The sequence below is a fragment of the Aulostomus chinensis genome, chromosome 18 (assembly GCF_037954235.1).
Source record: "Aulostomus chinensis isolate RoL2024-O1b breed Wild chromosome 18, RoL_Achi_v1.0, whole genome shotgun sequence".
NCBI classification, from domain to species: domain Eukaryota; kingdom Metazoa; phylum Chordata; class Actinopteri; order Syngnathiformes; family Aulostomidae; genus Aulostomus; species Aulostomus chinensis.
The window spans coordinates 21,439,218-21,461,742 of record NC_141337.1 but is presented as its reverse complement, the minus strand read 5'-3'; the positions used below and the strand labels follow the sequence as shown (position 1 = coordinate 21,461,742).

Genomic DNA, 22,525 nt, shown 5'->3' with positions numbered 1-22,525 from the left:
CCAGCCCCTCCCCTCTGGTAGGAGCTACTGAGCGCCAAAACAACAAGACAGTGAGGGTTTCTTCCTGCAGGCGGGCACTGAGGAACCCTCTAATGGTCCAGAGTCAAGATAAGATCAGATAATAAACCACAGCTCACCCCTGCACCAACAAATTACACGTATCCAGTCCATACCTGGTTAGAAATCATAGTAATGTGCTCCAGTTGAAACTGTAAAACATAATAACACAAACTACAAAAGAACTTCCAGATGGGGGTGATACTGGTCAGGACCACCCATGCTGGGTCTGGCTCTTCCTCACTACTGTCACCAAGTGCTGCTCTCAAGGGAGTTGTTGAGAGATGTGATCCTGACCTAGGCTACTACGTACGAGAGGTGCCGTGAGAAAACGTCTGTCGGCTCAATAAATGCGACTGAAGTGATGTTGATTGGTGTAGCTGTTGTTCAGCTAGCTAGTTAGCTGCTTCTACGAGCTGACACCACCCTAATGAGGAGATTGCAGCTTCCTGAATGATGATGGTGAAGTTGGCTTGGATGGAATATTCATCTTTGGACCAAAAAAAGATGTTCGGAGTGTGGAGGCTAAATGGACAGTTGGCCAATTCTCCATGCTTCCTGGTTCCGGGTTCGAGTCCCGGCTGCAGCACAGGATCTTTCTGTGTGGAGTCTCCATGTTCTCCCTGTTCCTGCTGGGTTCTCTCTGGTACTCCAGCTTCCTCCCACAGTCCAAAGACATCAAGAGGGGACGAGGCTGATTGATGCTCTAAATTGACCGTGGGTATGAATGTGAGTGTGAATGGTTGTCTGTCTCTATGTGTTGGCCCTGCGATGGACTGGTGACCTGTCCAGGGTGAACCCTGCCTCTCACCCGTTGACGCTGGGATAGGCTCCACCCCCCCGCGACCCTTAATGTTTAGGAATAAGCAGAAGACAATGGATGGATGGATGGAAAGCTTCTAATCCACTCAATTCAATTCATCTTTGGTGTAAAGCGTTTCTTTTGGTACTGACAAGACCATCCATCCATTTCCTTCTGCTTATCCTGTTAAGATTTGTGGAAGGTGGAGCCTATCCCAGCAGCCTTCCCCCTGGACAGGTCACCAGTCCATGGCAGGGCCAACACATAGAGACAGACAACCATTGGCTCTCCCAGCCACGCCTACGGTCAATTTAGAGTCTGGATTAACCTGGTCCCTCTTGATGTCTTTGGACTGTGGAGGAAGCTGGAGTACCAAGGAGAACCCAGCAGGAACAGGGAGAACATGGAGACCCAGAAAGACCCTGTGCTGCAGCCGGGGCTCCACCCACAACCTTCTTGATGGGGGGCCACAGTGAGGACTACTGCTCCACTGCGCCACCGTATTGACAAGTAACACTGGTAAAACTTGTCATGTCCCTCCTCCGCCCCCCTCCGTACCCGTCCTCTCCAGTGGACAGCCTTCCCAAAGCCCTGGCAGAAGGAGGAAATGAAGGGGAGAGACAAAGCTGGCAGATGGATGTAGAGGTAGTCCGACAAAAGAGCCCAGAACCTGCAGACAGGACAGTCTACATTAATCATGTTCAGGTCATTTTAGCGTAGTTCCACCAGTTGAGTAGTGCGTTGATCCGGTCTGGTGACCTGATCGGACCAACAACATGGTCTATCATCTCACTTGTCCTGATTCTGGCGGAAATCTTCCTTGTTGTAATGGGCCTCGTAAACCCAACCTGGAGCAAAGATGGCAGCAGAGAAGTTGTGCTTCCGGATGATGTCCAGTGCCTGAAAAAACAGGATGGCTTTGGGAAGTCAGAAACTCACTGAACACCAAACAGAGCATTAAAATAAACATGTGAAATGCAGAAAAAGTGAAAAACAAGTAGGATTGTCAAGAGCAGTGGCTCCTCCCAGAAGACGGGGGGGGGGGGTATTAATGAACGGACACGTTATCCAGTGTTTACCTTATTGGTTTCAAACATTCCTCCCACCACATCGCCTCGGGCGAACACATCCACCCCTACATAGATGTCAGCCTGGCGGCCTTGTGCACCACTGTAGTCCCTCATCCACTCCAGGTTCTGCTCTGTCCAGTTGTAGTTGGTGAAGAAACCATCACAAGCATCAAAAAACATCCTGTTATGGAGAGATTGTTAAGGGTTTGCTCCTCATCTTACTGATATGTTACAATGGCACTGTCGTACTTTTTAGAGCTCCACCCCTCATGTTCATGCTGTTCAGTTTCTCTACCTGTTGGACTGGTTGAGTTCATTCTGCCATTTCAGCTGTCCGTTCTCCACCACGCTGTCGTACCACAGCACCAGGCTGCCTGCCACTCGCTCGTGCATCTGGTCTGTAAGATAGCGCAGGAACAAAGGTGTGTTCTTCACTGCCACCTCCTGGAAGCAGAGGGCATGGGTTACTGACAGGCTAGTTTGTCTCCATGGGTCCCAGTCACTCCACCTTAGCCACTCTGAACCAAGATGCTCCAGGCTGCTGCTGTTTCACCAACACCTTGCAATCTGAACCTAGTGTGCATGGTGCTGGTAAAACGGCAGCAGCCTGGAGCATCTTGGGCTTGCCTACAATCTTTGGTCGGTGGTTAAAGCAGAATTGAGAACGGTGACTGAGTTCCTGTTGTGTTTTTAGCTCCAGTCTTTTTTTTGGGGGGGGGGGGGTGATGAAGAATGAAGTTTATGTCACACTGCTTGGACGCAGACGGATGAATGTGCAGCTGAGATGACAAAACAGTTGTGGAAGTTACCAGCAGAGCATCAAGTCTCATTCCACCATGTTTATTAGTGATGGCGGAGCTCTGACCGCTCGCCGCGTACGTGTTGGAGCACCAGAGGTCAGATGAAAATAATCGTGCATACCCAGGTTTTGTGTTCCCAGCGATGCTTATCTGAGTCAAGCTGATAAACACTCGTGTCTACTGGAGGGTCATGTGACCTAGGATTGAATGCTGATTAGAGCCACTCCCACTGTGAACAGGAGTTTCTGGCTAAGCGGGAACCATTGACAGTTTTGGGGGGATGCAAAGAGCAAATCAGCAACCATCCAGTTGTTAGACACAGCAGCCCTGCCTCTGACTCTTGTTCTGGCTCAACTGTTAAAACGTTCTCACGCCAAGTTAAACCGAACACTAACGTATGAAAATACTTGAGCCAAAAAACAGAGCCCAGGTTCATTTTTATCAGTACTTCCTCATTTTGTAGTTGAATCTGACCATCATGAGTCAGCTATATTGTGCAGCAAGTAGAGGAACATTCTTAGTTTAGTTGTTCCTACATGCCATATTCATCATGCAGAGATTTCCTTCTCTCTATAGAAAAGGGACCTGATCCGATGACTCACACTTAGAGTGTTCTCTATGTTGATGAGCCAGCCATCGAAGCCATAACAATGGCTGATCTGGACTAGTTTATCAGCCACGCCCCGGTACGACTCCTCCTCCTTCAAGAAGGCCTCACAAGCTGCGGCTCCGTCGTTCCACTCAGTGATGAAAGTCCCTGAAAAACAAGCCGGTCCCAACGAGGGATTTTAGTTTTCATCGACACAGCTCAATTTGAACTTTTCCGTGCCATGATTTTAACACTTGCTGCTCAAAAACTCAAATATAAAATAATAATCCAAGGAAGTTTCACTCACCAAGAACAACAACTCCATGTTTATGTGCAGCGTTGGTCCACACAGCAGGAGGGATCGTCACCATGTTGTGTGTGAAGTAGTTGAAAATATCAATGTACTGCCAGTGGTAGAAGGCATATGGCGCCTCTGCAGTTGTGCCCTGAACAAACCTGAACAACACAAGACAGCAGGGCATGGTGTGACGGTCCAAGAGGCATCTGGTTCACGCATCACACATGGACAACCAATCATCTGAGACACTCTCCTTAAAAACACTGCCTCACATTTGAGGATGAACACTTTTTTAATGAATCCCAGTCTCACTAACAGCCACGGAGATCGGTGGCAGTTTTAGGATCATCAGAAGAAGGTTTTACAACAACAAACAAACAAAAAAAACGAAGACATTGGTCAGTAAAAATTCCCCAGTGAGAATTCATATTTTATCATCTAGCTCTAGGTCAAGGTGTGTGTGTGTGTGTGTGTGTGTGTGTGTGTGTGTGTAAACCAACACAACTCTGAAATATTGGAGATATACCTCATGTATTTGAACTTCCAAACAAAAACCTATGTAAATGTCGTCATTATGTAACCTTTAACGGTGATGATGTTTTGCATGTTTACCGCTTAAATATATAAACTTATTTTTATAAAGACAATATTAACGTGTAAATATCAGCTATCAGCCAAATTAGTTGTAAAAACATTGGACGTCAGCAAAAACTACATGATGGTGCAGTTACTGCATCATGCCTAGGGGGCACTAGACCATCGGCAAGTGTTCATAAAGACCAAGTTGCCCACTGGTGTGGTTTCCAGGGCACGAGAAACTGATCCTTCATCCACCGTAGCCTCCTCTGACCAGAGCCCCTGTGAGCCACACACCAGTAAAGCCTTATCCTGGCCCTCCATGGGCCGCCATACCTGTCATCCAGGTATCCACCCATCATGTCGTGGGACACCAGGGTCCGACGTGGGCAGCTGGCCAGGTGAGGCTCCCGGGGCGCCAGGGGGACTACCGCGATGTTAAAGGGATTGGCCTTGCTTCGTTGCCATGTCAACAGCTCCTCCAAAGTCAGAAGACCACAGCTGATTGGTTCGGTGGTGTCAGCATCATAATATCTGGCTGAGAGGGGAGAAAATGTAATACTGGGCTGTTGGAAACAAACTCCAACGACGTCCCTGTAGCTGGATGTGCAGACCTCCTCCTCACCTGGTAAAGGTGAGGGCGTGTACTTGATGACCTCATGGATACTGCCTGAGTCCATTGGCTGATCCAAACAAGACTCCAAGCTGGTCACACATGAAAAAAACAGAGTTCACACTGTAAAAAGTGTCAATTTCAACCAAGCTCTATAAAACCATATTTCTACGACTAAGTCAGGTCCTTGTGTATCTCGCATGCCAAGAGATCAACAACACAAAGAGGGGGAGAGGGTTGGAGGCACGGCACTGCGGCGATCCGGGGGCTCCAGACCACCTTTTCACCCAGTTCCATTCACACTAATGAACAATGGAGCGCATGTACCATTTCCTGATACAACGCCCTCCATGAACAGGAGTCAAGGAAGGAGTCATAACTTATAGTTCCATAAATAATTTACTCTAGTTTTCCATGTGTTGAACCCAATAACACGGAGCTCTGGAGGGTCTTCACCCGACTGCGATGCACAGTTGATTCAACACAAAGGACGAAATGTTCTACTTCTAATTTGCTTTGGACAGAACCCAGGAAACAATTTTCTGTGGGGGGAATGTTCCACAAACGCTGGTGGAGGAGGAGGAGAACGTTCACTGGGCTCCAACATTCCATACCAGCTGTTTAGGACGGTTTTCTTAACGTCCCATGATTGAAACTGCAGGATTAGTGGCGCTCCCGTGTGATGGCCGTGGCGTCCCGTGTGATGGCCGTGGCGTACCGTGTGATGGCCGTGTACAGCTTGGATCATATGTAACAGAACCAGACCTGGGGGGTTCATCACCTTGATGCCCAGTTCTCAGACTGGCAGGCTGAGCCTGACGTCCTCCTGGAACCAGAAGAGCAGGAGGTGCTGAGGGCTTCATCCTCTCATTCCTGAAGACACGTAGCTCAACTGGGGAATGCTCCTCCCACACACACCTGACAGCTCAGCCAGGTGCGGTGCCCATTTCCAGAGCTATGAGAACAGTTCTGAACTTTGAAGCAACAACTTGTTCCAAACTCCCACATCAGTTTCACAGCATGAACCCCAAAGGACTTGTTGTTCTCTTGCAAATGGTGACGACATCTCATCCGGCCCTCCTTCCTCCATGCAGCCTTACAGCAAACATGTAAGGGGTGAACACGTGAGCACACGTGACATGCAGTCCGAGGCCGGCCCAGCAGCACTGTCTTACTAACATGTGAGCCAATGAAATGAGTACATCTTGTTTGTTTTGATGTGATTGGTTGCTCCCATCTCATATATGGAATGTGTATGTGAGCAACAAAAACCATCAACTATAAAGCAGGAGACGTAACTCTGGAGGAGAGGTGGACGCGTCTACACACCCTGGAAGGAGGAAGGAGGCGCTGACGTGGACACACGCACAAGAAATGGAAAAACAAGATCATCCTTCTCAACATTAAATTAATTTATAGGTCAAATCACATCCGCCAAAGAATAAACCCCACATCTTCAACTCACATGTCAAATCTGCTCAATTCTATGAGGCTCAAACATGAAGAACCACCTAAGAACATGTAATAAACTCCTGAGGACTTCCCCGCCAAACACAGGAACCAGTAAAGATCTCTGGCGAATCCAGAACCTCTGGAGAGTCAAATCAACCACTCCATCAATGGCGCACTGGTGAGAACGTTCACCGGTTCCCTAGGGACACCTGAAGTTGTGAAAATCTCAAACAGCACCGGGACTCCAGTCAGGCTGCGTGATGAATCGCTGAGCTGCGACCTTCATTCACACGTCTACGTGGTGGTGTTTCCTGCTCCTCCTCGTCACCGCCGCCAGTCAGGCACTGTCACACTTTGACTTGAAGCCCCGGCTCATCGGCAGGCATCTCAGCCGCATTTGTTTAGAACACAATAAATGTTCCGGTTGAAAAAATAAGACATCAGCATCTCAGACGACAGTGGGAATGTTGCAGTGATGGTTGGGGGCGGGTCACTGCCTGCAGCCACCTCACTGACACTTCTGGATGCCAACTCTTTGCTCGCCTTAGAAAACATGAATGTCATGTAACAGATAAGAGCACAGATGGTCTGTGGGAGTAGAAAGATGGCGTGAGTTCTACTCTCACTTTCATCTGAAACTAAATGTTCACAAACGCATCGTTAGCCGGGTGATGTGTCGCAGGCGTTTCCACAGTCCCAGGCGGTGGGCTTGGCCTCCCTTGACATTACTTACAATCTAACTTCTGAATGCCTACAGGATGGTGTGGTTCAATCAACTATTTAGTGAACTTCAGAGCACACACACTACCTGGAAACACTCTGCCATAAGTCATGTATCAGTTTCTGACACTTTGAAACAGGACCAACAGTGAAATCCCTCCCAAACTGCTGCAATTCTTCTGTGTCTCTAACCAGGTCGCATCAGTCGAGGCTGCTCACCCCGATGAGCCCCCTCACGCTGAGCTGACCGCTTCCTCCTGGACTCTTCGGCAAACACCGCTCATAACAGCTGAATTCATGGCACAACCACCTCTTAAAGTGAGTGCGAATCATAATCACGATGTAAACTTTAACCGCAGCAGAATTCAAGCAGCTAACGAGTACTTCAAGATACTGCAAGTAGCTGTAAATCCTATTCTGGTCGGAGTACGGTACCGGCTGGGATCGGCGCTGTAGGCGGTGTCTTCCCCCTCCGCGTCGCCTCGTTTCCCTCGCTGAGGAACCTCGTCTGCATCCACACTCGAAGACATTTCGGTCATTCTCCCGAGAACATCTCGCTCAGGGAGTTCCGCTGTGGTCCTGGCAGTGTGACACGCAGCACTTCCGGTTCCTTCAAAATAAAATGTCCTGTTCCTTTATCTTTTCGGTTTCAGTGGCAAATTACATCCATTTGAATCGTTATCCAGTCCTTCCGGGAAAATGCGGCGTTTTTTGTCATTGTTGCGGACAAAAATCCTTGATTCTGCGGCACGTTTTCTAAAAAAAAAAAAAAGGCGATGGAATATGCGGGATATTTATGCAATTTTATGCGATGAAACTGCGCGAATTTTGCAAAAAAATTGGGTTTGATGAACAAGACAAAAAAAAGTGATTCCCCAACCCTCCGTTCTCACCAGGCTACAACCTTCATGTAAAGAGTCGTTTCGAATGACTTTCTATGATAAGCAAGCGCACTGCGTCACAGGAAGTGCTGGGAACAATTCAGCTCTCATCTGGTTTTATTTCGGACTGAAATAAACACGGAGCTCAAACTCCGATGTGTCAAACGAGTTCAAAGCTTTTGTAGGCCAATGAAACTGATTTACTGAGTTCCTCATGTCTCATTTCTTTAAAAAAAAAAACTTACAAGGCGCAGTTCGAAAACTCAGGCTTTCACAGCCAGGGGATTTGAGAAAAGGAAGAAACGTAACACACAACAGATGACGTCACTTCACAACGTTCCCAAGGCAACAGGAGGAAAATGGCTGCTCTTGTGTGGTGTAAACGCAACATTTTTCAACTTTCCTCCAAGTGTGGGACTTTTTTTTGCAACAAAAATGCGGGGACCATGAAATCATGCGAGCCCCGCGACGGTGCGGCGTCTTTGCATGAATCAATACAATTAAAGCGCGTTTTTCTGGAGGGACTGGCGCCGCCATTCACTGCACTCTGGTGTCACTCATCTCACATTTGTAAGGGTCTGAAGATCGTCGAGGATGTGCCAGATGTCCAGAGTCGTTTATGAAAGTTCTTTTGTAAAATTATCCTTGCATTTACATGCTAATATAGAAAGAAAAAAAAACACCTAGCACAAAATATGCTATGGGTCAACAAGTCTGTCCCTAAACAAAAGTCTGCTACGATCTTAAGCGGGTCACATGTCTGATAGTACTGCAAGCGTGATCTCATGAGATACTCCACCTGACTCGGTTCTGCTGCTGTACAGCGAACTCTGTTTTTGTTCATGAATTAAAAGTTGGAGCCGCTTGAGGTGATAATCAGCATCAACTCGACACCGAGGAAAGCTGGAGGACAGACAGCAAAGCTGGCAGCTGCAGGATCCAGCCAGGTGAGAACATCCATGGCCTCACACAGGTGAGCTAGCAGTGACCGAGCATTCAATCCAAGCCATCAATGTGAATAATAACATGAGAAGAAGCCTGCACAGATGGAAATTTTGAAAAAGGACATATTTTACAGCAATGTGAATATTAAGACTGAGATGTTCGGTAGGCTGACAGAGAGGTGACGCCTTTCAAGGGAAAAACACTCACATTTTATGAAAGAAAAACAAACAAAAACATCATTGATACATAAAACGTGTTTAATTGAATTTGAATGAGTGGATGAGTAAATCAGGCCGACCTAGGAATGAAATCTAGGCAAGAACATAGCAACATCGGTGACAGTGCTCATTTTCACTGGACTGAACATAAATGAAAAGAATAAAGAACACCTACAAACCTGGGGAACTCGCCCTGGGTTTTATGCCATTAATGAAAGCTTTACCTCCAGAGCTGAATTATTAAAACCCGATGGAGACGCGTTCTCGTCGAGGGAAGCTTCCAATGACGAGCTCGGCCCTTTGAATCACATGAATCCTTCATGAAGCTGATATTTCCGTGACTCTCCTCTCTAAATAAAGTGACTGTTCCTTCCAATAACACAGTCGTTGTTTCCATACATTTCTATTATTCATAAAATGTCTTGCTTGGAGGGAAGTTGCGCGACCGTTGGTGGCATCGTTGTCTTTACCGAGAAGCTCCCTGACAGGAGCTGCGTCATCAGCTAGCGCGGAAGTGACGTTAGACACATACAACATCGACAGCGGCTCAGGGAACTGGACGGGAACACAGAGCAGTGACAGCAAGAAGAAGAGGACCCGAGTCTCCTGCCAATCGAATCTCGAAATCCGCTTTCATCCTCGGATTATCGACATCGATCCATATCACAAACACTCAGAGCAGAAAGTGGGCACTCCGATCTTTTCAACGAGCACCGTATTACCTTAATATGACGTCGATTGTATTTTAAAATTACTGGCGAAAGATCGGGAGAGCTGACGACTTCCTCCAGAGACGGGGAGCAGACAGAGGACACAATTGACCGCTTGAAGGGCTCGTCTGTCTCGGATCTTTTTGAACATTCTGCTGTCAGACAAGCACTGAACGGGACATTTTGTGATATCTGGGAGCTAGCGAGTGGGCTAGCTAGCTGACAACGGCTCTCTAATCATGGAGTTGAGAGTGGGAAACCGATACAGACTGGGCAGGAAAATTGGAAGTGGATCGTTTGGAGACATCTACCTGGGTGAGTTCCAGCAGAGGGACGGATGCACCGTAGGGCTGAATTTGTTGACCGTCACCTCGTCAATGAGGCTGTGACAGGACGACAACTCGGCGTTACCTTTCCGGGTTCAAAACGAGCTCGGAGTCAATCAGCTGTTCAGTGTTAGCAAGGATAGCTCTGTCCAGCTAAGTGGCTAAACAGCTGTTAGCTTGTAAAACCCGAGCATAAACGCCCAGTTCGTGCGTGACTCGGCGGGAACACCCTAGCTGTTATATCGTGAGAGTAGTTTACAAATGAATTGCATTCTTGACGGCTGGTTCTGAGCTGCTGTTGCCGTCATCAGCAGCTCTGGTCGCTGATGAATGTCATGTAATACTTGAGTGGTTCCCCTGCCTTACTCATCTGGGAGTGACATAAACTCCATAATTTGATACCTGAAGTGAGATGAACTCATGATCGATGCTAAAGACCTGCATCCAAACACACGAGGCCACTTTCCTCTGTTCCAGACGACCAAATGGACGGTTGTCAGAAAGGAGTCTTTTGAGAGGCTTCCTCTGGCTGCACTCCAGTCCCTCAGTGATTGGAATCAAGCTATTAAAGGCTTGAGGTTATCCATTTTATCCTTGGACACTGCAACTGGAATTTTTGTTTTTGAATTACTGATTAATCTGTAGATGATGCACTTGAATTTCTTGCTTTGTCCCGACCTGCTGTCCAACTCCTGAGGGTATTCGGTTGCTGTCGTAGGCCCCGTTCAGACCTGACACTGATGTCCTCCCTGACTCCTGAGCTATCCGACCACACGTTAATATAGTTGTGTAATAAGTTTTCAAACAAATGCTGTGGATTTTAATCTGCATATTGAGAGGTGAAATGAGATCTGATCACTAGCGGTCCCTGACGGCACAGGTGGAGACGTCACGGTGCGTCCCCAGCCGCCCGCTGGTCGTAGGCATCAATCACACGGCTTGGGGGGCTAGAATATATTCAGTTTGTGATGTCATGTTTGCAGGCTGCGAGAACGTTTGGCTCTTGTGTGAACTTAAACTAATATGTTGCTACTGCCAGCTAGAAGCACCTGTATTTTCTACCTACCTGTGACAGGCCGCCAGGCTTGTACCACTAACCACCTCTGGTTCTCTCGGGCCTGTGTTGGGGGTGGACTTTATTTGATAGTGTCGACCATGTGCCTCGCCATTATTGGTGACATGGCCCATGGTTGAATACTATCCACCAATAGAAGAACTACTGTCCGAACCCGGTAGTCAGGACGCATGTTCTTGCTATGTCTGAACAGGTCCATGGACGATGAAAGGTGAAATGCGAGAATTTGGGACTCAACATGCTCGATTGTCCAAGTACTTGACGATTCATTTATTGACTGACAGCAAATCATTGCAGCTCTGTTAACATAGGTGCATTGATGAAATCGGCTTCATGGCCTCGTGAGTACCTTTTGAGGTGTACTGGGCCTTCAGATGGTCAGTAAATCTCGGTGAATGTTCAGTGCCTGGAGGAAGGGGAGCGTGTTCCCGGAAGACTTTCTTCTCTAGAAGGTGCCAGGGGCCCATTGATGATGGAGTCTTTCAAATATTTGAGTGTAACTTGCCTCCAAAGGTAAAGGTTTCTGAGATGCGTGGTGTTCATGCTCGTGAAGGACAGTTTCACTGTCATAACAGTGGGCTGGCAAGAGCTGATGTGTTCATCACGATCAGAGATGTAAAGTGCAACATCTCTGCATTGAAATCTACACACCGTAACATACAGATGATGCCATAAAATTAGAGTCTGCATTACAAGTTGAACGTCAGTGGCGTCTTTCTGGCCCTTAAGTTGCGGCACCCGTATTGTAATGGATCCTCCGGGGGGCAACTGGACACCCCCAGCTCTCTGCAACTTTGCTATTGTTGGGAACAGCTGATCACGTTTCAAAGCTCAAGACTTGGTCACCATTAAAACAAAAAGGAGAGTCATGGTTCCTTGATGAGATGTGTGCCGCCGCACCCCAGCGATGGCTAGTTTGACCGGCGTCTGACACGTGCTGATAGGGTTTGGCTTTGGCGAGGTCCTCAAGATTCAACTCTGTTTGAGACTTCGGGTCACAATTCTAGTGGCTTTAGATTCACTATTGATTCGACTCATTAGCAGATATCAATATTCATAGATGCAGCTGACTGAAGCCCCCAGAGAACACTCAGAGATGGGCTGTACCATTGTTCTTAATAAAGCACAGAGTAAACTATTCACAGTACGGTGGAGTCTGGTGCTTTACTGCAGTATGCAGACACATCAAACTGAACCTGAAAGTTAAAGAAGAATGTATTTAACATTCTCACCTTTAAAATCTTATTGGCTCAGTCTTGTTAACACCACATCTGCTGGGTTCCTTATATGACGTGTGCATAGATCTGGTCAGTAGAACATCTGGCACCAACTCATCCGAAACATAGCAACAGGTGACGGCACACCTGAGCCAGTCACTCTGGATGTCCAGGTGTCCCAGGTAAAGGTCTTGTTCTTTGCTGACATTTGGGGCTTCACCTCTCGCGGCGTTGGTCATGTGTGTGTGTGTGTGTATGTGTGTGTGTGTGTGTTGGAGTGGCATCGTCTGGTTACCATCTTGACCGATGAAAAGTGCCACAGACTCTTGGCAGTTTTCATAGTTCTTAGAACTCCCAGTTTTATTGTGTCTGTGCCAGAACGTCAAAAGATCGTAGTTTTCACAGAAGCTCAGATTTCATATTTAACCACAACAGAGTTATTAGAGCCAGCAGCGAAGCTCAGCCTGGCTGTGCTGCTGTGTGTTGAGCTTGCTAGCATGCGATATCCGCTTCCAACTTCTGGTAGCCAGACAGTCAGCAGTCCAAGTCACCGTGGGCAACAGCCCCAGCAAGGCAGGGCCACCAAGCTTGGACCCCTGTCACCCATCATCCTGAAATGTCCGGCTAGTTCTGCAGTAGCTCAGCAGGTCAGATGTGGTGCCCAAACACCAGGAGCGTGTGGAGCAACCAGTGATTAGCTCGTCCTCCCTTGTCTGGCTCAGTGGGACAGCAGCGATGTTGGTACATCAAACCCGGGCCGGCTCACGTTAATTCAGGGGGCCTCATATTGACACTGCGAATGCAAACTGGGGAAAAAAAACCTTAAATGTGTTTATTTCCTCCATAACAGCCTGATGAGCATTTCCCTTCAGAGACAAAATGCCCTCCCTTGTAGTCTGTGCACCTACGGAGCTCAGCTGTCACGGGGAGACAAAGGATCGGTTCTGTTGTGTTTGTGTGGGAACCACTATTATCTGCAGGCTGTTCTCTTCCGAGTGGCATCAAGCGACCTCAAAGTTCTTGTCTCCTCTTCTTGTTTTTGGTGGGTATTTTTAATACGTATTCCCAGAGCTTACAAGCAATGGGACTTTTATCAAGTTCATCATTTCCAGGATTGCTGCTGAATGGGCCCAGACATCTCCTGCGAGGTTTCAAGGGGCGGAGTCATCCACCTTGTTGCGTGGTGCAGTTGAAGCCTAGAACAAAGCGCCAGGCTGAGTCCTGCAGGAGGGGCAGGAACTCTTTCAGTTGCCTCTTATGAACAATGTTGGTACAAGTCTCATAGCAGAATAGTCAAAATCACAGGTTGAATTTAAAAAAGGATATTACCATATATTGAAGAGTTGATTTTATTTTTCACCAGCCCTCCTATGAACCACTACTGGTCTGCAGGCCAACGTTACGAGTGTGCATGGAGGAGCGCTGGTGACCCGGTTCAAATACCAGCACTTTGGTTTCAGGAGATTCTCTTCCTTTTTTTCCATTACTCTGAATGTAAATATTAACGTTCACTCACACTACTGCCTAAGACACAACTCATACAGACCCTTCAAAATAAGAGCATTTTGCATTGTAACATCAAATAACAGTATCTGGAACATTTCTGCCTTAGTAATTTTTGCTTTCAGGTTATCAGTCAATTTTCACAAAATCCAGCATGTATGCTGATCCCACTGTATCTGCAGCCCCAAATCACAACACTCAACCTGCCGAGCCTGGAAAAGCATGTGTGCTCTGAAATGCACTGGAAAATACAGTTGCCAGGGAACTGTCTGGCCTGTCGGTGGCTTGTATTAGATGAAGTAGTATTTCACAGTAACTGTACTCCCACACAGTGTGTGAAGCAGCGTGCTTTAATAACTCTGACAATGTGAGAGCAGTTTAGCGTGTCGGGCTGTTGTGGTGGTGGTTTCAGTGAGTTAGAGGCGGCGTGCTGCTGGCAGAGCGAGAGAGCGAGCGAGCGAGCGGTCAGCCCTCGAATGAAGCAGTGTCCTGTGTGTGCTCTGACTTGGTGCAAATGTGGACTTGAGACAAGAAGAGTAGCGTGTGATTCTTAAAAAATTGTTAACATTTTCATGACGCAATACTGTTTTTGTAGAAAGTGTGCTTGAAGCTTTTCGTCATACTGCTGAGTCGTGATTTTCGGCACTTCCGCATGTATTTTCTGTTGAAAGCCATGTCGGGTTATGAGGTGGGTGACATGCACATTTGGTTCATGTTGCAACATGTCTTGAGCAGAGACCTGCCAGTCCTCTTCCTCCTGGACTCTGCGTTGTAGAGCTTGAGTGGAAGCTGTCGCTGTGTCTCTCCGAAGGTTCTTACCTCTCAAACCCCACCCGCTCTCAACCCCTGTGGCCAGCTGGAGGCTGGCTCTGCTCCAAGTTTCTCCTATTAGTGCAAATCCAACTATGTACAAATCAATTCAGCCAATTACAAGAGCTACATATGTTTACTGCATCTGCTGTGCCGCTAGTGGCATAGCGTCTCGCTCGAATAGGAACAATTGAAACCATTTTGGTTCCTATCCACCACTTGCACCCAAACACATGAGAAAATAGAAACATACCAAGAGTTCGTGAAGACAAAGCAGTGTCTGTAAATGAGATTGACCAGGTTCAGGATGAGCGGCCGAGTGGGGTTCGAGGACATGTTGGAGCAGAAGAGCAGAGAAGCGGAGATGATGCAGGTGGTTCTAGAAGTGACGAGTCCTGACGAGAGCCGCTTCGAAACTAAACTGTTTTTGAGAAAATTGCGAAACCCTGAATGTGTTTATTGTAAAACCAATAAAAGGCCAATGATTGCCGATATTTGCCTTTTATGTTTTCACGATTTTTATTTGTGAGTCGTGGGTCGAATTTGCAACGGACCCTGAAATTGTGGTCTTTGTCGACCGCACAGTTTTGGATTCCCTTAATTTTTTTTTTTTTTCTTTTAAGGGGTTCAACTAAGAGAAGTAATATAAAATTAAAAAATAATTCACTCTCTGAGAAACAGTCTCTCATTAAATATACTCAAATCAAGCTGCACAAAATTGAAATACAAACTGATTTTTCAGCAGAACAAGAGGTTTCTAATTTAAGAGTTTCTAATTTAGGATGGATGATTCGGCACTGTGTGCAATAACCGAACTCAGCAGGACCCAAGTGTTGACTCGCTACTGCTCCACATGGCCTGGACCCTTAAATATAATCCAGTGTCGCAGCGTATAATCTGATGGAAAAGTACATTCAAATGCAGCTGGGCAGGAAGGTTTTACACTGACATGTACAATGCAATATTCTTAATTTACAAAAAGTGATTGGAATTACATGGGAACTGTAACGGTGTCATGAAATAATCTTAATTACTGGCATGAAAAGACTAGAAGAGCAAATATGATGCTTCTAGAAATGACGAGTCCCGACGACAGCTGCCTCTGAACCAAACTGTTCTTGAGGAGAAATTGCAAAACCATGAATATGTTTATTATAAAAGCCATTTGTTGAAATTTGACTTTGGTTTGATTGTTATTTATTTTGTCACACCATGACAGTTAGCATGTCATGGTGTGGTCGCAACACGCAGCAGTCATTCACAGCACAACGCTGAAGGAGTGGAGGGGTTTTGGCCACAACATGACCATGTTCTTCAGCTCATCTGCCTCAAATCATAGAGATTTGTGCCGTTTCCTGAGGGCACTGATCTAACTGCTTCCTGGTGTGGCTGCTAACGGTGGCTAGCTGTACTGGCTCAGCAGCCTCCCGGTGAACCCGGCTGGACCAGGACCAAATGCAGCATCTGAGCCTCACAGAGCCTGTTTGATGACAGTGGTTTTTGGAGGTTCCTGGTGGTCAGAAAGCTTTGCTGGTTTACAAGAAGTGCAACATTTTATTTCCTGTTATTTCGGGTGTTTGCTTTTGACTCGTCTCACCTTTTCTTTCCAAGTCTGCTGTGTGAGACGTGGCAGATGTTCCGTTTTCCTTGGTCAGGCCGATGCTGAGGCACCATCCCATGCAACTAAAACTGTTTGTTAACTTCCGTGTGTGTTGAATCTCTTGCATTATAAATGGCAGATTTGTGGGACTTTGTAAAACGTAATGTCCACAATCCTGTGCTGAACTTCAGGCCCTGTAGATTTTGCCGTGTAGGCGGGACATCCCGACAGCACGGGAAAATGCAATTAAAAGTTGTACTCTGACACACAATTGGCCTCTAATAAATGTTGTGCCTTTCAGCGGTTTGAAACTTGCAGTAAGTCAGTTAGATGTTGATTATCTGTGCAGCCGTAGGGGGAGGAGCTAAGGCCACACTGAAGAACCAAACCTCAACTCTCCGCAGGCGAATTGAGTGCTGCTGTTTGTGATTTGTGTGGACTGACTTTATTGTTACTCAAACTAATTTGGTTATTGATGTGAACAGCCACTCAGAGACTGATCGATTCCGTTTAATGATCAGATTTAGTTGCGTGATAATGTGCCTCAGAACTGCCTTGAACCTGCTCTTGTTTATCTGCGACGCTGTAAAACCTGGCCGCCACACCCTCTTGCATGTGTGCTGCTACAGGACGCAGCGTCACTCAAGCGTCTCTTCAGCACTCCTTCAACTGTTCTCTTACGTAAGCGCTGTAACATCGCTGCTCTCTGCTGAGCTCGTGGCCCCGATGGTGAGCCCGACCCTAATGGTTGCAGCCCAGCCCAGATGACATCATGCAGGGGAATCAATGATGCATCAGTGGGGCTGCTCTTAGCCTCTCCATTGAGCTGTGGACCAACAGAGAACTGTGTGTCTCATCAGATGGGATTATGTAACCTGGAGTCCGGTTGCTGTGTTTATGTGGAGGGATGTGGACCCCAGAACCATATGTGGGATGATGTGTCAGTCAGGAATGGTTTCAGGCCACGATTCTCCAACCCCTCTGGGCTCAATGTGAAATTTAATGAGCTGTTAGATAAACTGCATTGTTTCAACGCTGACACAGGATTGCAGTGCAGTACAGACTCTTCAGCACTGCTCACCTGGACCTGCGGTTTGTTAGTTTCTGTGTAATTTAGCAGCTCCCAATAGTTCAAGTGGTGAAGAGGTTTGTGGCGCTGCCTGTCTTTGTCGGTGCATGTCCTCAGCACGGTTGGCTCACTTCTCTTTTCTATGATGTCCTCATCCTTCATGTTGGTCGCGGGCGCTGCTTCCTTGACTACACGGCTACAGTGTAAACAGAACGGACAGATCACGCGACATCACAGCTCACGGCAACCTTTCAAAATAAGAGAACACTGCATTGTAACATTGAACACCAGCACATTTTTATTGGCAAACTGTACATGTTGATAGTTGTTCTCCATGCTCTTGTACTAATCAGTCTGCATACTGACATGTCTGACGTGTCTTGTCTGTCTGTCTGTCTGTCCAGGTACTGATATCTCAGTTGGTGAGGAGGTTGCCATTAAACTGGAATGTGTGAAGACCAAACACCCACAGCTCCACATCGAGAGCAAAATCTACAAGATGATGCAGGGTGGAGGTACTGTACACGCTGAGGCTCTCACACACGTTCACAAGTTGTGAATATGGACATGTAAAAACACATCTATTGGTTTTCACCTGAATGTGTTCTTAGACTGAACACAGAATGCAAGGCCCTGACACATCATCAGCCTCCTGATTCTCTTGAATCTCACATGAAGAAGCACTTGGACTTTGACAAGTTTACAAGCTGAAAAGTGAAACATGGACACAGTGCTCGTGTACTCGCGCGCTGACCAGAAAAGAAGCCAACCTCCCCGTCTGTTATGACTTGTTCAATACTTAAAGGAGTATCTGCTATGCTTTTCTATACAGTTTTGTCACTCTGTAAAATGCTATGCTGCCGGGCGTACATGTTAATTGTTGCCATAGTTTCAAATATTGCATTAAATGGATGCGAAATAACGCCTGTGAGCAAACGGCTCGGGCCTCAGTGACTTTCCACGTTTTACTGCTTTCTCATGAAGCATCTGGTGCATTTCTCATGACGTCTGACTGTTGGTATCGGTGGACTCACTCACAGCCACACCCTCCAACAAGACCTCACTGGTGTCTCCTCAACAGTGCATGGCAGGTTACTACAAAGTACATGAGCACATGCAGTTTAGATATTCTTTTTTTACATTTCTGAAGCATATATTCATAGATGTATATTTCCTACATGGTTGCAAATGTTCACATCCAGTTTTTCCAGTGAGGTAAAGAAACTTTCTGACTGCGAGGATGCCAAGTTTACTGCCGCTAACTTGAAACTCATTTAGCCCGTTAGCTTTACTGAGGAAGCTAACGTTGGATTTTTATCAGGCAAACATGAACACTACAGATACAAATGTTAAAATAAAAAATCTGCTTGGATACCAGAATTAGTGTTTCAGACTGAGATTGACATGGAGGACTGCATCAAGGGACAGCATAGTGGATGATTACATTTTATAAGTGTGAATCGTGCTAAACTACTCTAGCAGTGTCCAAGACTAGAACTACAGAGCTGGAAAATGGCAAGAGGCATCCAGAGGTTCGTGGATTATATTTATAATATTGTATCTTTAAATGCTCCGTCATCTCAGCATTTGCTCCGATCACTCATTCAGTCACAATGAGGTCCAGGCTGGTCCAGGGAGGGCCAGGCTGGTCCAGGCTGGTCCAGGGGTCAGCATACCCACAGAGCCCCTCACAACACAGCCTGCAGGCCTCTGTAGCAAATGAATGAGTGACTCAGTCTGTGAGATAGATTTGTGTTTGTCTGTATATAAATAGTGTGTGTGTGTGTGTGTGTGTGTGTGTGTGTGTGTGTGTTGGGGGGGAGGTGATAGGTGCTGAGTACCAGCATTTTGTTGCGGTCTGCCTGTAGAAGGAAATGCCAGATGGCCTCTATGCCTTGGCAGCATCAGCCAATCAGCAGCTAGAACTAAACCAGCTGACCTCACCACTCCTGCTGTGTGTGCGCGATCAAGAGCTCCAGTCCTTGTTGGCAGCAGGCCTTTACCCTGGTCTTTATATGTACCATAAGAAGCAGCCCGTAGAATGTGGGGACACATATCCAGCAAATGATCACAAATATTGAGTGAGAGGTGGACAAGCCAGTGATTTATTGAACGTTTGTTTGTTTGAAAGTGCATGAGAGTAACAGCCAGGGGCACAAATCCATGTACCGGTACTCACTGTCACTGGATTCATGCTGGGGCAACAATGCCATGCGTCCGCAGGGCAGAGCGGGGGCCATCTGCACTTCAAAATAAAACGCTAAAATGGGAAAAAAAGATTTCCCTGGCAGGCCTCTGCCGATGAATTAATGCCAAATATGACAAAACATTTGTTTTAAGCACTCTGTTACAAACCAGTGTAGGGTTAATATACGAGTAGTGGCCAATTCTCACACACACACACACACACACACACACACACAAAATGGGTGACAACTTCATCCAGTTGTCAGAAACCTCTCGTGTCTCTGTCACAACTTTGCATGTGGAAATGTTCACGTGTTCATTTGCTCCCCTTCAGTTGGTATTCCCACCATAAAGTGGTGCGGCGCTGAGGGAGACTACAACGTGATGGTGATGGAGCTGCTGGGACCCAGCTTGGAGGATCTGTTCAACTTCTGCTCGAGGAAGTTCAGCCTGAAGACCGTCCTGCTCCTGGCTGACCAGATGGTGAGAGTGGGACAGTTGAGATACGGGACGTGTTCACACGTGCGCCGTCACTCAAGTCCACTTGCATTAAAAGATGGTTCTGCAGATGTGTTTACGTAGAGCGTTACCACGACACACTCCAATACTGCATCCACACTATTATGACTGGGGTGGTGCTGAAAATAAAAAAGAGATGAAACACTTTGGTGGAACTGTGTTTATTGAAAATTAGGGAAATATAAAAACCTGAGTACAGGCGCCACCAAGCGAGGAGCAAAGCTACGAACTGAAGCTGTAAACTCAGCAGGACAGGGCAGAGGACACTGTTGATAACAGCATTATTTTGACTTTTCTGTTTGTCTCTCATTCACTGTCATGTTGATTGAGTTTATTCAGACGTCTGCTTGTTCAGCTTTGACAAAATTCAAGTGCCGTGTTTGCAGTACTTTAACTTTTGAAGCAAATTAATAGTAATGGATTACATGAGGATTGTGATACTTACCGAAAGTTAGTGAATAAAGGAAACTTGTAATGGGATACATTTATAAACGAACCCTCCCAAGCTTGTGAGTTAGTGATCACTCAGGTCTGAGGTCAAAGGCAGGTAGTCAGAGCCATGCTGATGTTTCCGTGTCCAAGCTAGATGCTAATCTTAGCAAGCCAGCTGCTGCATCTTTGATGTACAGACCTGAGAATGGGTTTGATCCACAACCCAAAACGTTATTCCACCTCAGCAGTACTTTGGCTAGAACACTCCTGGATGTGTCCTGTAACTGGTCCTCGTTCGTCTGTCTCTCTCTAGATCAGCCGCATTGAGTACATCCACTCAAAGAACTTCATCCACAGAGACGTGAAGCCAGACAACTTTCTGATGGGGCTGGGCAAGAAGGGGAACCTGGTCTACATCATTGACTTTGGTCTGGCCAAGAAATACCGTGACGCTCGCACGCACCAGCACATTCCCTATCGTGAGAACAAGAATCTGACTGGGACGGCTCGCTATGCCTCCATAAACACACATCTGGGCATCGGTAAAGTCCTCACACATCCCTGACAGCCGTGCATGAAGGTTAAAGCATTCAGAGCCCTGATCCTGAATGTCCTGTCCGTCTACAGAACAGTCCCGACGGGATGACTTAGAGTCTCTGGGCTACGTTCTCATGTACTTCAACCTGGGTTCTTTGCCCTGGCAAGGCCTGAAAGCTGCCACAAAGAGACAAAAGTACGAACGCATCAGTGAGAAGAAAATGTCCACGCCTATCGAGGTTCTCTGCAAAGGCTACCCATGTAGGTTCCCCGTCTCTGCTGTCTTTTACCACTTCTGTTTCTGGTATAATCTCTTTATGAATATACAGGTCCACATGTCCAACAAATAAATTACTGTTCTCCACAGCTTTCAACATCGAGCCCTGAGAAGTGGTGCAGTTTATATCTAGAGTATCAGAATAAAACATGAAGGAGGAAATCATGTGAAAGCAAGAGTGTTCAGCTGTTGTTGTTCTCGGACTCTGCTTTTGACTTTTTAATTCCTCCAGTACATAAACACGCTCTTCTGCAGCACCAGTTTTCTTCTTATTCCTTCTGGTGGTCGACGAGCTCTTTGAGCTCCAGAGTCGGGGTCATTTTCTCTCAAGCAGAGTTTCAGCAAACACCATGCAAACATGTTCCTCTCCTTCACGGCGGGGATCCTCACGTTCCCCCCTCCTGGTCTGCTATTCTGCTTCACATTGCTTCCTGTTTCTGATGCTAGCTTGGCTCAACACTGCCTTCCTCAATGTTCCGCTTTTGCTTCCTTCATTTTCCTCTAGTCAGAATTAATGTTGTCGTTCCTGAAAAGATCTTTCTGAGTCTTTGACTTTTTAGTCTGTTAACTCTCGCTGTCATGGCAGCCCTCTATGCTGCTGCCACACTATCCTCCATGATTTTATAAGTCATGTCAGTGACAGGCAGCAATGCTTCCTTTTATCCTCCGGGTACTTGTCAACTAACTGTAAAGCCAACGTTTTTCCTGCGTCAGTGCTGCTTCTGTGTTTCTGCCGCTGGTTTTAAAGTTGTGTCCCAAAGCGTAACATGAATCTTCCTTCCCTCCTCAGCTGAGTTTGCCACCTACCTGAACTTCTGCCGCTCGCTGCGGTTTGATGACAAGCCTGACTACTCGTACCTCCGCCAGCTCTTCAGGAACCTCTTCCACAGACAGGGCTTCTCTTACGACTATGTCTTCGACTGGAACATGCTTAAGTTTGTAAGTCCTGCTCTCAGACTAAGATGCCATTCAGCTCTTTCTTTCTTTCCAGTGAAGCCTGCTTTTTAGTAGCTTCTGACTACAGTTCACATGGCTTGAACTAAAACTGAACACCAGAAGCTGGATGATGGCTCATCATAAACTGTGTTGTACCAGTGCAGTGCTGCACCTATCCAGCTCCTCTGAGGTGTGTGTGTGTGTGTGCGTGTGTGTGTGTCTCAGGGTGCCAACAGAGCTGTAGAGGACGCTGAGCGGGAGCGTCGGGAGCGGGAGGAGAGGCTGAGGCACAGCAGGAACCCCGGG

At 46.9% G+C, this 22,525-nt stretch overlaps 2 protein-coding genes across 4 annotated transcripts in view; one reads left to right on the top strand and one right to left on the bottom strand.

Moving 5' to 3' along the window:
• The window catches only part of engase (endo-beta-N-acetylglucosaminidase), a 15,869-nt gene extending 6,325 nt beyond the window's left edge, over positions 1 to 9,544 (bottom strand). The window contains exons 1-11 of one of the 3 annotated variants that reach the window (XM_086184825.1): positions 9,246 to 9,542; positions 8,658 to 8,896; positions 7,413 to 7,587; positions 4,818 to 4,897; positions 4,529 to 4,730; positions 3,626 to 3,774; positions 3,332 to 3,486; positions 2,225 to 2,373; positions 1,939 to 2,110; positions 1,653 to 1,759; positions 1,418 to 1,529 (exon numbers count right to left, since the gene is read on the bottom strand). In XM_086184825.1, the coding sequence (XP_086040951.1) occupies positions 1,418 to 1,529; positions 1,653 to 1,759; positions 1,939 to 2,110; positions 2,225 to 2,373; positions 3,332 to 3,486; positions 3,626 to 3,774; positions 4,529 to 4,730; positions 4,818 to 4,897; positions 7,413 to 7,516 (1,230 nt within the window). In that variant the 5' untranslated portion in view covers positions 7,517 to 7,587; positions 8,658 to 8,896; positions 9,246 to 9,542. Of the gene's footprint in view, positions 1 to 1,417; positions 1,530 to 1,652; positions 1,760 to 1,938; positions 2,111 to 2,224; positions 2,374 to 3,331; positions 3,487 to 3,625; positions 3,775 to 4,528; positions 4,731 to 4,817; positions 4,898 to 7,412; positions 7,588 to 8,657; positions 8,897 to 9,200; positions 9,222 to 9,245 lie in introns of those variants that run through there. The other 2 variants (XM_086184826.1, XM_086184824.1) reach the window with 2 other exon arrangements.
• The window catches only part of csnk1da (casein kinase 1, delta a), a 16,270-nt gene continuing 3,282 nt past the window's right edge, over positions 9,538 to 22,525 (top strand). The window contains exons 1-7 of the mRNA XM_086184831.1: positions 9,538 to 10,046; positions 17,736 to 17,846; positions 19,853 to 20,001; positions 20,783 to 21,011; positions 21,097 to 21,267; positions 22,074 to 22,222; positions 22,445 to 22,525. The exon at positions 22,445 to 22,525 is cut by the window's right edge and continues 88 nt beyond it. Coding sequence (XP_086040957.1) covers positions 9,971 to 10,046; positions 17,736 to 17,846; positions 19,853 to 20,001; positions 20,783 to 21,011; positions 21,097 to 21,267; positions 22,074 to 22,222; positions 22,445 to 22,525 — 966 coding nt within the window. The 5' untranslated portion in view covers positions 9,538 to 9,970. The remainder of the gene's footprint in view (positions 10,047 to 17,735; positions 17,847 to 19,852; positions 20,002 to 20,782; positions 21,012 to 21,096; positions 21,268 to 22,073; positions 22,223 to 22,444) is intronic.